General features: G+C 38.6%; 1 protein-coding gene across 5 annotated transcripts in view; it reads right to left on the reverse strand.

Annotated features, from left to right (window-relative positions):
- RMDN1 (regulator of microtubule dynamics 1) overlaps positions 1-17,538 on the reverse strand; it is a 35,823-nt gene that overhangs the window by 135 nt on the left and 18,150 nt on the right. For 4 of the 5 annotated variants that reach the window (XM_055431919.2, XM_055431923.2, XM_088844654.1 and 1 more), the window contains exons 2-9: positions 16,380-16,497; positions 15,349-15,445; positions 12,741-12,900; positions 10,465-10,554; positions 6,965-7,020; positions 5,238-5,325; positions 3,881-3,911; positions 573-706 (exon numbers count right to left, since the gene is read on the reverse strand). In XM_055431919.2, the coding sequence (XP_055287894.2) occupies positions 573-706; positions 3,881-3,911; positions 5,238-5,325; positions 6,965-7,020; positions 10,465-10,554; positions 12,741-12,900; positions 15,349-15,445; positions 16,380-16,497 (774 nt within the window). The remainder of the gene's footprint in view (positions 1-572; positions 707-3,880; positions 3,912-5,237; positions 5,326-6,964; positions 7,021-10,464; positions 10,555-12,740; positions 12,901-15,348; positions 15,446-16,379; positions 16,498-17,538) is intronic. The other variant, XM_055431920.2, reaches the window with a different exon arrangement.

Here is a 17,538-nt window from a genome sequence, read left to right on the forward strand (position 1 = left end):
AATGGAAGAATGCATATTATAAATAAACAATATAGCACAGAGATCAACTTGTGAAACATGTTTATAAAGTAGTTTCTAAGAGTTTCAAAAAAAAAAACCAGGCTAGTACACGAAGAATAAAATTTCTTAGAGAACTCAGCAATGAGACTCTTGGAGAACTCTTTCGCATTAGCACACATCCCTTGCCTTTTATGTTTTAGAAATCTTATCTGATTTGTTATATATAGATATGTCAAACAGGAATAATTCTATATTGGAGTGAGTAATCCATATGTGTTTGTTGATTGTAACTAAATATTTGCTGTGCGTGTGTGTTCAGTTGTGTCCAGGTCTGTGCAACCTCACGGACTGTAGCCCACAAGGCTCCTCTGTCCGTGGGATTTTCCAGGCAAGAATACTGGAGTGGGTTGCCATTTCCTTCTCCAAAAACATTTGCTATATACATTTGCAGTAAGCACTGTTCTTTAGTAGGATGCGTTTAGACAGTGGCACTTCTGAGCAGCTCTTGGTTCGCCTCTCCCTCACGTGCCTCTGCGGAAGCCTATCTGCCTTGTTCCCTGGAGTCGCTGTACCTGCTTATCCTCCTCTGTGTGCGCTAGGTAGTCCTTGGCCTTTGTGAGCCAGAAGGCAGCGAGCTTCTTGTTGTGCAGCTTCAAATATGTCTTTCCTAGAAGGAGCAAGTTTTTGCTGTAGAAGTTTGGATCCACTGTAGGAAAGAAAAAGAATTTACATTTTATCTCCAATGTAACAGTATTGCTCTTATTATGAAAGGCTTAAATCTTCTGTCTAAATGCCAATACAGCAGGTCCCCCCATTTGAACGAGACCCATTCTGAGAGCGCACACATTCGTAAGTCCGGTTGGTTCCTAAGTCCAACAAAGCTAGCCTAGGTAGCCAGCTAACACAACGGGCTATGTAGTATTCTGCTGGAATACTTTTCACACAAATAAGACATTAAAAAACTTTACAGTACAGTACAACAGCCAGCATCCAGGGGCTGGCCCTGAGCGGACGGACAGGAAGAGTTACTGCGAGGAGGAGAGACGCAGAGCTGAAGGGTCGTCAGCACAGGAGACGCCAGCTGCAGCCCTGCTGCTCTCACACCTGCTGACCTCCGGGCTTGAGTGAAGGTCCTGCAGCTGCCCAGCACTGTCTGCACACAGCAGACACACTCCTGTGCGGGACGTGCAGGCTGACAGTGTGCACCAGACATGCCAACTAACGTGACTGCCCTTCCAGGTTCCCAACCAGAAAGTCTGTGTGTAAGGGACACACTGTAATATACTAGGCTAAAGAGGATTCTCTTTTGCTCAACTATTCCTATCAAAAAAATTTGAGATAATTACTATTTTTCGAGTGTCTACCTTGTGCTAGGCATTATATTACACGCATCTCTTATGTTCACAGCAGTTTTATAAAATTGGTGCTCCATTTAACAGATGAAAACCTGAGGGGGTCCTGATAGACAACAAGCCCCACGGCTTTTGTTCCCTGGACCCTAAGTGCCTAGAACAGTACTCAGTATGCACTTGCTGCCTGAGTAAATGAAGTCATGATGATTATCAGTGTGTGTGTGTAAAACACACACATTTGATCAGCCTTTATTGATTGTGGGCTATGTTTGGTGGTGGTTTAGTTGCTGAGTCATGTCCGACTCTTTGTGACCCCATGGACTGCAGCCCACCAGGCTCCTCTGTCCATGGATTCTCCAGGCAAGAATATGAAGTGGGTGGCCATTCCCTTCTTCAGGGGATCCTCCTGACCCAGGGATCAAACCCCTGTCTCCTGCATTCTAGGCAGATTCTTTACTGCTAAGCCACCAGGGAAGCCCGTGGGCTATGTTGAAGCACAGATAAAGTCTCTGCTCTTTTGGAATTCATAATGAAAAGCAGAGACAAGCCTGAGCACACCTGAATGGAACATAAGAATAAAAAGACTACTCTGACAGGATGCAGATTTTAAAGCTCTACGGGAAAGCTAGGAGGTCACACCTGGGCTGACTCGGAGGCCGAACAGAATTTTAACAGGGAAGTGGAGAATATGTTTGGCTGAAGCAAAAATGTGAACAGAAAGCCTATGAATGAAAGCATTAATGTCTTACTTCATTAATTCTATATTGTTTCCTCCAATCAACCTGGGACCCTTCTATATTTAAAGTATAATTTTTCCTGGGTATGAGTTATGATTAACTACATTTGTTTCTTAACCCAAGCTTGTTTTACTTCTTTAATCCGAAGATGTCTGTAAGATGCCATGCTGATGTGCGAAAGGCTTCCTCGGAGTTAAGCAGACTCGCTCATTCCGCCCCTGCTTACACCACCCTACGGCAAGTCTGCCCAATGTTCTGTGCTAAGCGACGAGGGTGCCATGTGCACAGGAAGACAGTCCCATCCCGTCTTCCCTGAATTTCGTTTCAGACAGGGAAACAGTCACACTGTGGACTGATAAGGGCCAGGAAGGGGGAAATAAACGGTACTGAAAGCACAAGAGGAGCTTTTAAATCAAACATCAGCCATAAGGAAAGGCCCCTGAGAGGAGGTGACCGTACAGTAAAGTCTGGAGAATGATTGGAATTACCAAGGGTCATTTTAGCTCCACAAAAGGATGACCATGTTCTTCTCAGAAACCCAAATGCTTAAGTCTCTTAAGGTGCTTTTTTAACTTTGTAATTATACTTCTAAGTTTCTTTGAGAAAACCGCATTCCCACATCGTATCCATGATACGTAAAACTACCATCGTGACAGGATATCAATGGAAGGTCATTAACAGCAAATCAGAATTAACACATAACAGAGTTAACATTCAGACAAAATTTTTTAGAAAAAATGTGTTTCAAAAATGTTTTGCTATCATGAAAGCATTTGAACAAGTCCATATGAGTAGGCTGTCAAATTTAGTAAATTGTTTTAATCTTCTTTGATTAAGTTTTATAGATTGGCAATGGTTTTCTTTGGAGGGTGGGAGTATTTGGACATTAGGCTTCTGTCTCTGACATCTCTACTTTCTGCCGTTAGAAAGGATAAACATAGGCTGATGTTGTCTAGGCTGGCTGTTTCTTCAAAGTAAGAGTAACAGAAAACTCTTCACCACAAAAGCCTATCTGCAACAGAACAAAGACTGACCTGGTTTAAAGCACAGAGTTCTCATTTAAATGCCGTCTGAAATTTGCTAAGACAGTTGATCTTTAAACAGTATTTTTCTGTAACTATGTAAGTTGACACGTGTTGACTAGGCTTGCTTTTGTGATCGTTTCATGATGTCTATGAATATCCAGTCATGTTGTACACATGAAGGTAATACAGTGTTATCTGTCAATTATACTTCGGTTTTAAAAAATAAAAATTTTAAATGAAGATAAATACATGCCTCTGATTAGCTGTGTGATCTTAAAGAGTTAATCTGTCAAAGCCTCCTCCCAAAAGGAAAAGTTGAATTACATCAAATGAAGGACCATGAGAATTGCAGCTCTAAATTCAGTAGTAAGTCTATTTCTCAGGTGATCTTTACTAAATAAGGACTTTTAAAAATTATTTGAGGACTTCCCTTGTGGTACAGTGGACAGGAATGCAGAGGACACGGGCTCTACCCCTGGTCCAGGAAGACCCCACAAGCCGTGAGACCACTCAGCCCATGCGCCACATGAGAAGCCGCTCCAGCAAGAGGCCCACACACACAGCAAGCAGCCCCCACGCGCTGTGACCAGAGAGAGAAGCAATGGAGACCCCGCACACCCATAAACAAACAAATGATTAAAAATTATTTGGGAGTGTCTAGGTCAAAAAGAAGTTTATGAATTATATCAGAACAAATAATTTTGTTTAAAAAAATTACTATTATGTGTCAGACATTCATACAGTTATATGAAATAAAAAAGGTTACCTTGCTCTGCCCTGTGAAAGTAGCCTAGGGCCTGTCAAAAACACAAAAGCCCAGATACAGTGAAAAGGATTAAAACAGAGTCAGTATTAAAAAAGCATTTTCTCAAAAGATCTATTCCTACATTAAACATAAGCTAGGAAGTAAATCAAACCATCCTAAAATAATGATTCCCTTAAATAACAGTTAATTCATCAACAGTGAGTTAATACAGCAAAATTGAACATAACACTATTAAATCATCAGAATACAGATTACAGTATGTGGACCATTTCTAGTAATAACTTGATTGTTACTCAGAACTCAGACTGAAACCAGCATCACATGAAGAGAGGAAAGAGCATTATTATGTACAACTCAGATTATTCTGACACTTTTCTTCTTCAGTCAGAACAGTGGCTTTATGAATAAAAACTAGACAAAATCAAAAGCTGTGTTTACAGTGATACACAGGTTGGGCCAATGCATTTGTTAAGAGTCCTTTGTAACCGGAATCCCTATATAAGATGTTCACGTCTGCCCGAAAGTCCTTGCTAATTCCTTTCTGTCCCACTTAAACTGTTTTCATAGCATGCTGACGCTTGATCTTTTAGATACATAACTAATTTGTTAGAGTAGAGATGATTGTGTCTTTTTTGTGAGAATGCATTCTTTTTAATAAAAACACATATTTCACAACTCTGATTATACAATAAATATTCTTTACATCAAATTCTACACTGTAGCTTCACAGAAAACACTGTGATACAAGCTCATGATTCAAGTATTGGGAGATCTTTTTTAACCATCTCCTTCCTTACTCTGAAAATTTTGTGATAAGTAAACCCAAAATATGTGCCCAGAAATCCCTTTCAAGTTTCACTTTTAACAGGAAAAGCAAAGACCTTAGAAATGAGACTATAATCCTTTCAAACCTGCTTTTAAAAAATGCTGTAAGTACTATCTATCAATACAAACACGCTCCAATTCGCAGACAGACGGCTGTTATCTTACAGAATCTTTGCTGTCCAGGCCGCCAGGAAGCCTAGAATGTGTCCCTAAAATATACTGAGAAGCAACTGCGTATTTCCTACTCTATTTTATAATTTTCATATGGTATAGATTTCAAACAGAAAATGAAGGTAGCTTTTAGAAATGGGGTTCTTTAGCTGCAATATACCAGAATGATCAGCCATTCACCTAAAGGGGAAACACACACTCACCATCACGGATGATAAGCATTAGGCCTCTGTGATAAGAGCTGCACGGGCCGTCAGAACATGCTGGCGGCCCTCACTGCTCAGAGCTCCGGATGAGCGGACACCGCAGAGCGGCCCAGCGGTTAAGAAACCAGACTAACCAACAAAGGACCTCACACTACCTCCTCATAGGTGGAGCTAGGCGGGGTTGCAAACAGCACTTTAGCAATCCTCCTTTGATACCAAGGCATTTCAGCAAATGTGTAACACCTACAGGAAGAGAAAATGACACGTATATTCAAACTGCACCTTCTTTCTCTTAAAGAGAACTAAGCGTCTTAACACATATAAAAGGAAACTTCTCCTGCTGTATATTTAAACAGCTTATACTTCTCCTAATACCCAGTAGGTTAATATTTATACTGAGTTATTTAGAGATTGACTGACACTGCTCCACCGATCACAGTGTATTTTGTGACTAGGTGTAAACAGTAAGCAATATTTATAACAGTAATGATAATATAATTTTATATATATATATATAAAACATATAATGATACAGTGTATCGTTCACCACTGAGTACTCACTTTGTACAAAGTGCTGAGCTGAGTGATTCTCTCATATACTCCTTACAATAGTAAAATGAGATAGAATCATTACCCCTATTTCTTTACATAAATACTAACTCAGAGAAGTTTTTAAAAAAACAAGAAAAATAAAAAACATGGTATACCTAAATGACAAGAGCAACCAACAAGTCTAACAAACATCCAACAGCACAGGAGGCCCTTGCTGCTCATCCACTCCAAACACAGCAGAGTGTGCCTGTCCAGCCCACACTCCCTAAATACTCCTTCCGCGCTCACCTTCCGCCCCCACTAGCAGCCCTAAGCTCATTCCAGGGCACAGGGAGCTCTGCTCAGTGTTATGTGGCAGCCTGGATGGGAGGGGGTTCGGGGGAGAAAGGACACATGGCTGGATATGTACGGCTGAGGCCCCCGGTTGTCCACCTGAAACCATCACAGCATCGTTAACCAGCTACACCCCAGTACAAAATAAAAAGGGTAATTAAAAAAAAGGAACATCAAAACTCTCAACAACCTTCTGAAATAAGGAGGAAAAAAGTGTTCAATCTTTGATTAGGGTCTGAAGTCCTTGAGGAAGAAACTGTAGTTCATTCATATTTGGTCACCAGCATCTGAATTACTGTTACTCAATTACCATTAATTCTCACTCAAGTAAGTGTTTTGTTAAACATGTCCTTTATCCAGTATTCACTTCTCTTTTAAAGGGTATCTCCTTCTCTTTAAAGAGGGTTTGATACGAGACTTTGCACCCCTCATAGAAGACAATAAATACTCAGCTCTGTAGACCACACGTAAAGAAAATGGTGGTAAACTGAAGACTCTCAAACCAGTAAGCATTTAACACACTAGTGTAAACTCATACCAGCAAAATAAGGATGTGCTTTGACCAGAGATAACATAAAAATGGGAAGATACTAAAAGTCCTCAGATGAATCACACTGTATTTGACACACTTTGAAGATACAAAGACCCTCTGAGGCCATCCTATTTTGACTATATAGTTAGCTTAATCCAATTTCATTTAGTCTAGCAAATGAGAATAATCTTTCCCAAAAAAGGGAATTTAAAGTTTAATGAAAAGTTTCAATGGCTTTTTAGTCTTAGTACCTGTTTCCAAATAATCTGAATAACAATATTTAACAAATCACAATCAAATTTAGTATTTTCTAAATATTAAACACTAAATAACCAGTACAACTGTAAATTAATGAATTAAACACTCTTGACTCCCAAATATTTTAAACATTTTACTTTTTCATATACTACAAAATGAGATCATAGTAAGTACCACTGAAATATTTGTTTCAAGAAACTTTCTTACCAGATACCCATAAGGTGAATTGAAGTAGCGTCTTTAGGGTTCAGTTCAATTGCTTTCTAACAAGGAATGAGAAAATGAATCATATTTGTTTTCTAAACACCAATAAGTACTTTACCATATTTGCTGACAAAACCCATGAGTTTTTTTAAAAATTTCAACCCAGAATTTCAATTTTTCTATGATAACCAACACCAATTTTCTTCCTTTTGACTCTCTAAATTTATTTCAGCACACTATTAACTACTTAGCTTACTGTTTTATAAGATTCAGAAACTGATAGAAGGATGTAGCAAGAAGGAAGAAAACAAAATCTGGAAGTGAGTCTAATTTGAAAACAGTAACAACATATAGCTCTCAGTTATATCTTCAAGATTAAAGGAAAACTAAATAATAGCTCTTTGTGGCAAGTCCTATATGACTGTTAAGTAAAATTATTCTTTGTTAGAAAAACAAAATACATAATTTTAGGAAGTCTCTTCCTATGTGCAAATTTGGTTTAACTTCCCCATCTATATTTAACAAAGGGAGAATGCTGCTACTGCTGCTAAGTCACTTCAGTCGTGTCCGACTCTCTGTGACCCCAGAGATGGCAGCCCACCAGGCTCCCCCGTCCCTGAGATTCTCCAAGCAAGAACACTGGAGTGGGTTGTCATTTCCTTCTCCAATGCACGAGAGCAAAAAGTTAAAGTGAAGTCGCTCAGTCATCCGACTCTTAGCGACCCCATGGACTGCAGCCTACCAGGAGAATTCATTAATAGAATAATTATGTACAATATAAAAAACACTGATAGTCTCCATAATTTCTATTTACTATGTGGAAGTCCTATATGAATTAATGTAAAGCATAAACTACAGAACAACTTTAAAGAAATTACTCCTCTATTTTTCATTATTTTGTTGAAAACCACCAAGGAAATCTCCAGATTAAAAACCCTTTTTAAGACTTCCTAGCTTACACTTTTCTATAAAAACACATTTTCACTTTCAGTTGACAAAAATGTGTGAAATACACATTTTTAAGTGTCTGTACTGGTTACTAGAGTGACTCTGAAGTCCAGACCACCAGGGTTCATATCACAGCCCAGTGACCTCTAACTTTTTGACCCCAGCAAGTTCTATATTCTTTCCAAGCCTGAGTTTGCTCTTGTACAGAATCAGGAAAGCATTACACTTAACTTATAAGGTTGTGGTAAAAATTAAATGAGCAAGTTAACAGGAAGTGCTTAACACAGTAATATTTTCTATCATCAAAGTCATCATTATTTTTACTTTTTTGTAAGTCTCATAAAGTTAGTAATGAGAGAGAGAATAGCTAAAATAAGGCTAATCACGTATGACTTGGCAGAAATCTTGTTACCAATAACATGCGTAGGAATCAGCATTGACCTAATTTTGACTTTTCTATAAATAAAGTGATGTGCTTTACACAGCAGAATATATTTTAAAGTATATACAGCTCATATTCTAAGCAGCCTTTCCAAATCAGATTTCCACCAGAAAATTAAGCACTATAAAATATTATACAAGACACTATATTTTCTATTCTGCCAAGAATGGTACAGAGCTAGTCCATTTTGATGTTAATTCATCATATACAACTGATGCCTTGGAGTATTACAGTTTAATTTACTTTTGGGATGTATTCAGAGGGGTTATACTTAAGCAAACCTTTTCTTTTATAATTCTTTCTGTCGTAAGTTTAAGTGTCTTCAAAAAAAAAAAAAATACAAAGATAGTAATTCCTTATGGCTTTAGATGTAATAATGGAACCTGAAACAGAAGTAATTTAAATGATCTTTTAAGTATGTAAATACTAAACACTGTCATTTAAAAAATATAGTTAATGTACACACTTAAAAACATTGCTTATTTTTAAATAATCTATAGTCTTCACAGTTTCTTTGAAGTATATATTAATTTACTGTATGCAGTATTTCATTATTCACTTGGAAGTTATTTGTCAGGTATTTCTACATCCCAAGGCACAAAATAATTGAAGTGATTTATCTAATGCAACTAAGATTCTATTTCACTGAATCTCTAAGATAACATAAAAGATATGACACATCATTATTTTATATACCACTAAGAAAAAAGCACTGCTGATTATATATAATGCAATCTGATTTCAAAGGTCTTAAAATGTGAAAAATCTGTATTACTAAATTCATATATGTATGTATGTATATCAATGTATGTGTGTGTGTGTGTGTGTGTGTATACATGTATATATATACTGCTGCTGCTGCTGCTGCTGCTGCTAAGTCACTTCAGTCGTGTCCGACACTGTGTGACCCCATAGACGGCAGCCAACCAGGCTCCCCCGTCCCTGGGATTCTTCAGGCAAGAACACTGGAGTGGGTTGCCATTTTATCGATGCCCAAATAAGAAGCTAGGTCTCCTGACTCCTAGTCCAATGCTGTTTTCTGCTGGTCATTACAATAACTAGGAATTGAAACAGTAATGATAAATATGTCTGTTTTCATCACTTTCTCTTAATTTGTATTTTTGAGATGGTTTATAATATCAAATGGAGAAGGAAATGGCAACCCACTCCAGTGTTCTTGCCTGGAGAATCCCAGGGACGGGGGAGCCTGGTGGGCTTCCGTCTATGGGATCACACAGAGTCGGACACGACTGAAGTGACTTAGCAGTAGCATAATATCAAAAGATAAATACACTGGGTTTTTAGCTGCAGTTTTTTTGCTGATTGTTTTTGGACAATAGAATAATGTGTAAGTACAACATGAAATATACAAATTTCTGGAGAATTTTTGGCACCTAAGGAAGAGCTGTGAGTTTGAGTGAACTCCGGGAGTTAGTGATGGACAGGGAGGCCTGGCGTGCTGTGAATCGTGGGGTTGCAAAGAGTCGGACACAACTGAGCGACTGAACTGACTGACTAAGGAAGAGCTTACTATAGTAAGTAAATGAACTTTGGGGGAAATATTAAAACACAGAGATCATACTCATATATAGTACTATTACCTTTGCAAGTGGTATGTCAATTAGATTGCTGGATGAGACCATACCTCCTGGCACTCAGGACTTTGTATAAACCCCTCAGTTCTCTGGTCTTGGCCAAGTGACTTGTTTAGGTCGACAGGTTATTACTAGTGTGACGCAAACATGCTTGATAAACATCTGCACAGCGGAACTTTCCCTGGCATGCTCACTCTTGGAAGCAGTGACTACGCTACAGAGAAGCGTGGGCTACACTAATAAACGATGAGCAGAAAAGCAGAGAAGAAATGTCACACGTGAGAGGGCATCCTGTCCATTCCTGTCCGAGTTGAGGGTCCAGGTGAAGGGGGCCCTTTAAATGACCTCAGCCACAACGAGCAGAATGGAAGCACCACTGTGCACAGTTAATCCACAGAATTCTGAGAAATTTGTCATTGTTTTAGGCCACTAAGCTTTAGGTAGTTTGCTATACAGCAAGAAATAAGTGAAACAGAAATCTATTCAGAAAACTAATGACTTTTGAAGTCCCTCAGTACCTCAAAATGCTCCTTGATAATGTAGGCATTTGCAATTTTAGCCTTGATTCCTTCATAATCTCCAACATCACTAATACAGATTGCATACCACTAAAAACAGAAGAAAAACAGGTGTAAGATTACTAATATTCAATAATATCCCATTCAATACCAGGTTGTAATTCCTCAGTAGTTATTCTCATTTAACAAAAAGCTGAGCACAAAACCTGTATTAAATATACTAGAATATACAAAGAAAAAGTAGACATAGCCCTTAAGGAACTTAAGTTAGGACATGTTTATAGAGAACTATAATATAAGATAGAGGTTAGTGAATATCTAAGAAAGCTACCAACACAATGGGGATATGATGATTCATATTTATGGTATGAATATAAATTTAGAAAAATGTTCAATTTAATGATTATCATTTTATTTTCTCAACCTATTTTCTGGGAACTGTCTCTTATTTCACAGCCATATTGTTATAGCAATAATGGCCATATTTGTCAATCGTGACTCTTCCTCATGCCCATAGCTGGACAACAAAACCGAACTGAGACAATCTGAGTTTCTTCTCTAAGAACTGAAACCAAATAGCCAAGCTTCATAAACCTAGGTGCTGTGGAAAGTCACAGATTCAGGATGAGAAATGTAAATCAAAACTACAATGAGGTATATCACCTCACACCAGTCAGAACAGCCATCATCAAACAATAAATGCTGGAGAGGGTGTGGAGAAAAGGGAACCCTCTTGCACTGCTGGTGGGAATGTATGTTGATATAGCCACTATGGAGAACAGTATGGAGCTTTCTTGAAAACTAGGAATAAAACGACTGTATGACCCAGCAATCCCACTACTGGGCATATACTCTGAGGAAACCATAATTGAAAAAGACACATGTATCCCAATGTTCACAGTAGCACTATTTACAACAGCTAGGACATGGAAGCAACCCAGATGTCCATCGACAGATGAATGGATAAATATGTGGTACATATATACAATGGAATATTACTCAACCATAAAAAAGAACAAATTTGAGTCAGTTCTAGTGAGGTGGATGAACCTGAAACCTGTTATACAGAGTACAGTAAGTCAGAAAGAGAAAAGCAAATATAGTATATTAACCCATATATATAGAATCTAGAAAACTGGTATTGATGAACCTATTTGCAGGGAAGGAAAGGAGATGCAGATGTAGAGAATAGACTTATGGACACAGAGGGGAAGGAGAGAGTGGGATGAACCGAGAAGCAGCATCAACACACACACACGACCACGTGTAAAACAACCTGACCGGAACAACACGTATGACATACGCACAACAGCTGAATAAATATACCTTCCGTGTGCAAAAAGAACATTTACAAATATGGACCATATTCTGGGCCATAAAACAAGTTTTAACAAATTTAAAGGGTCTGTGTTTTATTCTTAATATAAACAAGAAATGGTGGTGCTGGGGGTCAGGGTGGATGGAACCACCCCCTAGAGGGAGCATTTGGAAATGCGTGAAGACAGAATTTGGCTGTCACAATGACTTGGGGGCTCCCCTGGGGACAGTCTGATACGGTAAAGTAAGGTCCTAATCACTGGAAAAGACTCTGATGCTGGGAAGGACTGCGGGCGGGAGAAGGGGACGACAGAGAATAAGATGGCTGGATGGCATCACCGACTCTGTGGACATGAGTTTGAGTGTACTCCCGGAGATGGTGATGGACAGGGAGGCCTGGCGTGCTGTGATTCATGGGGTCACAAAGAATCGGACACGACTAAGCAACTGAACTGAACTGAACTGAATCCAAAATATCAATAATGTCCCTTGGCCTCCCCACCGTGTCCATTGAAAAGATTATTCTAAACCAGTCACAAAATCCAGAGGCTCGTGGCGTCATATGTAAAAAGTTACACTAGGTCTCTGCTGTCCAGCTGCTATACTCCTATCTCCACATAAAACGAGTAAAATGTGAGGAAAATGAGAGAACATTAGTCCCGTGTTTTTACAACCAGAACTAAAGGCAGAGGTAGCTGATGGAACCACTAATGCTTCAGTTTAAAATATGCCGTCACAAAAGTAATTTACCAAGCACACTAATGAAGCCAGAATAGACGTTCAAGAACACAAAGAAAAATACTACTTCTTTTTGAAAAAAAGTTTATAAAAATGAATTTCTTCCCTACTTCTTTGAAAGAGAGCTATTTCTTTCCTATGTAAGTTATATGTAACAGGTAAGGGTAGACCAATGTCCATTTCAATACACGGTATCGGTTCCATTACTGTAAGCACCTCACCTTATGGGCTGCAAAACTTGATTCATTTTTCTCTAGTGCCCTTTTTGCATACTCTAGGGCTTCATATACCAAGAACTTTTTCTCCTCTTCTGAGGTTCCACTAAGTTGAGCTACATCACGTGATGCTCGTGCCAAACGCCACAGTAACTCTGCATCTTCACTGATGTGAAATAAATATAAAACAACAACCATTTTAGCTCACATTTTCATGGTTATAGGTCATATCACTAATGAATACACATGGTCAGTGAGGAAATAGCAAGCAACACAATATCGAAATCCATAATTCATAATGGTAAATTTATTATTTTCTATCACACAAATCTGTATGTGCTAAAATTTCCTCCAAGATAGCCAACATTACATACAAACATTAAGTTACCTGTAATATCTAAAATACTAACTTCCTTAGAAAATATCTTTATATTTGAATTCTCTGAACAATTTCCCTACAAAATTCAACATATAACTTGATGTTTGAGTTCAGGGGCAACATGCTTCAGAAAACTCACTAACTCATTCAGACAGTACTATAAAATATATTAATTTATAGACAGGGTTATGCTCTATAAAGCAACATGCTGTATCCATAGCTCCAAATACAGTACCTGGCATACAAAAATATATATGATAAAAACCTGTTAATGAATGAACGATTAAATATAATGTAATCTCAAAATAAATACTGTCTTTGAATGTGTCACCCATACTGTGATGCATGGAATATTTAAAGCAAGGACTTTGGACTCCTTGATGAACTGCCATTTAAATATAATTATATAAGACTGAAATGTCTAACAAATAAAACAGATAATAAAACATTTAATAAAAATTGTGCGTGCATGTTCAGTTGCTCAGTCACGTCCAACTCTTTGTTATCCCATGAACTATAGTTTTGCCAGGCTCCTCTGTCCCTGGAATTTTCCAGGCAAGAACACTGGAGTGGGTTGCCATTTCCTCCTCCAGGGATCTCCCCGGACCAGTGATCAAACCCACGTCTCTTGTGTCTCCTGTATCGGCAGATGGATGTTTTACCACTGTGCCACCTGGGAAGCCATTTTAATAAAGATTTCTTTTATTAAACGTTTCTCTTTAAACCTACTACATTATACTTTTCTTAACAAAAACAGTATTCACATAAAATTGAGTGAAACTAAAGGTAGGGACTTCCCTGGTGGTCCAAGGGTTAAGAAACCCCCTGCCAATGCAGGGCACATGGATTTGATCAGTGGTTCCGGAAGATCCCACATGCCGTGGAGCAGCGAAGCGCACACACCTGGAGGAGCCACGGCAGACAGCAGCCTGCACACATTGACGAGAGCCGCCCCGCTCTCGGCAACCAGAGAGAGCTCACATGCAGCGATGAAGGCCCGGAGACAGCCCGCGTGCAGCAGTAAAGGCCCAGAGACAGCCCGCGTGCAGCGGTAAAGGCCCGGAGACAGCCCGCGTGCAGTGGTAAAGGCCTGGAGACAGCCTGCGTGCAGCAATGAAGGCCGGGCTCAGCCAGAGACAGGTAAATACTTAAATCAGAATAAAATGTAAAGAAAGAATCATTAAAAAGAGAAACGGAGGGTAAGCAGCAACAGTGTATCTATAATCCAGTGAACATAGAATAGCCTCCTGACAGCTTCCCTGGTGGCTCGGTGGTAAAGAACCGCCTGCGATGCAGCAGACGTGGGTTCCACCCCTGGGTCGGGAAGATGGCAACCCCCTCCAGTGTTCCTGTCTGGAGAATCCCATGACAGAGGAGCCTAGCGGGCTACAGTCCACAGGGTCAGCAAGAGTCGGACACGACTGGGCCACAGAACCACCACCACCTCACAGCTTATGCTGTGATTACTGAAGTGACTATAAAATGCCAAGCCAACCACCTCAGGTTACTGAGGGGATGATGGAAAGGAAAAGTTGGATCCTACATATACTTAGGAAGTGAAATTGATGGGTCTTCTGGGGAAAACTGGTTTGGGGAAATCTAAGAAAGTTGGTTGAAAATGGCTCAATATTTTTAGTTCAGTAGATGAGGCAGATCAATGACCTGGAAATGCCACTTAGCCTGATTTGACTTATTTCATTGGGCTGAATCTCCTCTTTCCATCTCCACTCTCCCCCACAAAATGAGTATGCATTAATGTGCTGGACTAAGCATGCATGCTAATATTAAAAATAGAAAAAAGAGGTATTTTTAGTTTCTGAGACTGTGCTTTACAAGGATACACAAGGTGACAAAAAAATCCTAGTTCATTCAAATCTTATAGCAATAAGAAATTAACTCAGAAGAAATGAGAAACATACGACATAGATAAGAAGACAAACATCTATTCAATGACTATCTTGTATTCAAAACAAAGCAACAAAAAGAAAAAATATGTCAACATTACCTAGAATGAGTAAGTAGAACCACCTTTTCTAAGTCAATGAAATATATGCAGCTCTTTTGAGTCACTTAACATAAGAAAAAAATCATACTATAAATTAAGCTCTAAGAAATATTACTCTGAAGTAAAAACTTTTAAAAACTATAAAAACTGCAAGCACCGAGAATATTTTAATTATTAAATAACAGAAAATTTCAGTCAACAGCAACCTGGGCCTATGATACATAACTCACCTTTCCTTGTACTGGGTTAGCAACTGGTAAAGTTTTTCTGTTTCTCCACTTTCATATAAGTAGTCTGCTTGTTCAAGGATTTCTTCAATTTTGAAGACTATAAAAGAAAAAAGACACAATAAAGTAAGTCTTCCCAAGCCAGCTGGCAATAATTCTAAGACACACAGACACTTTTACACAGAAGCAAAAGAAATCAGATACAGAAGTCACCTACAGAGAAAGATGAGAAACTCTGAACAATTGAAATGTGAAGTGTAGGAGAAGTATGAAGCTATCACACATAAGTGATTTATTAAAACCTTCAAAACTAATAATTAGAAAACTTACTCCAGCACTAGCTAAACATGACACTGTTTAAATAATGAAAAAAGTAATTCCCTGTGAGGAATTTATGACACCCTTACCTTCCACACAGAGCCTTTATTATTGCTGCTGCTGTGCATGCTCAGTCGTGTCCAACTGAGACTCCAGGGACTGCAGCCCACCAGGCTCCGCTGTCCATGGGATTCTCCAAGCAGTAATACTGGAGTGGGTTGCCATTTCCTTCTCCAGGCTCTACTGTGTACAGAGATACACACACACACACACACACACGAAAGTGAAAAGTGAAACTGTTAGTTGCACACTGTGTACAGAGATACACACACACACACACACACACGAAAGTGAAAAGTGAAACTGTTAGTTGCACAGTTGTGTCCAACTTTTTGCAACCCCATGGACTGTAGCCCACCAGGCTCCGCTGTCCATGGGATTCTCCAGGCAAGAATACTGGAGTGGGTTGCCATTCTCTTCTCCAGGGGTCTTCCCAACTCAGGGACAGAACCTGGGTCTCCTGCATTGCAGGCTCTTTATCTGAGCCACCAGGGAATATATATATATATATATCAGACTGACAAGTAGAGAAAAGCAGAAAATAGTCTAGCCTATAACATGTTAGTTGCATTATCTATTCAAACATAGAAAGTTATTAACAAAATATAACAAATACAAATAACTCTAAGTATTTCCGATGTTCAGCTTAGGCTTACCTTTGGCTGCGGCATGAACCACAACAGCTTGGGAAATGACTTGATAAGTTTCAAAACCCAAGTAAGACAGGGCAGAAAATAAAAGACTTCTTTTGAAAGTTCCTGAGTTTCCCATCACCTATGGAAAGAATTATGATCAGGGTTATGAAACAGAAAATTTGAAGAAACTGCTACCACAAGCAAAGTTTTATCCCACCCTCAAAGCAATCAATCCTAAGAGTATTAAAGTGCAAAATTTACTTTGACAAAAATAATTTTACTTTGACAAAATTTTTACTTTGTCAAATTCTTCTGTAAAACTATTTCACATAGCTACTTTATAGAGAGAGCATATCTTGTTAAGAAAAGATTCTTAGCAGCTAATGATGGTAGCTTGATGTAACAATCTCAGTTATGTTGGTAAATGCTAGATTGGAAGATCTACATTCTATTTGAAGAAGCAAGGATATTATAATTTCTTGAAACAAAATAAGAGACACCAGTATATAATCAGTATCAACCTTAAGAATAAACAAGATGAAGAATATCAAATACGGCAATTATATATAAATAACATACATGGCTTTAAATAAAGCTGTCTTCAAAAGTGACCCATGAAGTTTTAAAATAAACAATGAATAAAATAAAAAGCATATCCAAACAGATTTAGAAATTCATTGTCATAATTATAGGCAGAATTCTCAAGACCAATGGCAAAGGAATATATGGATGTCACTACAGAAATTCTTCTCTTTTCCCATGACACTTTTCCTTTCACATAGCATCTGTTTTTTTCCTTTCTGTCAATTTATTAGCATCTATATAAAAACAAGTTCTCCTACCTTTGTAAGCTGTAACTGCTCCCTTCTTAAAAACAAAACACAAAGCTTCCTTTTGACTTCAGATCTCCCTTCAATCTCATTTTTCAAAGTCTCTTTTCAGCAAAACTCTTAAAAAGTTGTCTGGAGCTCTGTCTCTACGTCCTCTCTTCCCACTCTCTCTTGAGCTCATACAAATCCTACTTTTAAACCCACAACTCCACTGACAGTATTCTGGTTAAGGCAACCAAGGGTGCTATTTCCTAGAAAATTCTCATTTTACTTGATCTATCAAAAGCATTTGACAGCTGTTCACGCCTTCCTTTAAAAAAAAAACAAACAATAAATGAATATTTAATATA

Source organism: Moschus berezovskii, chromosome 16, assembly GCF_049115385.1.
Source record: "Moschus berezovskii isolate FMDL1 chromosome 16, NW_MosBer_1.0, whole genome shotgun sequence".
NCBI classification, from domain to species: Eukaryota; Metazoa; Chordata; class Mammalia; order Artiodactyla; family Moschidae; genus Moschus; species Moschus berezovskii.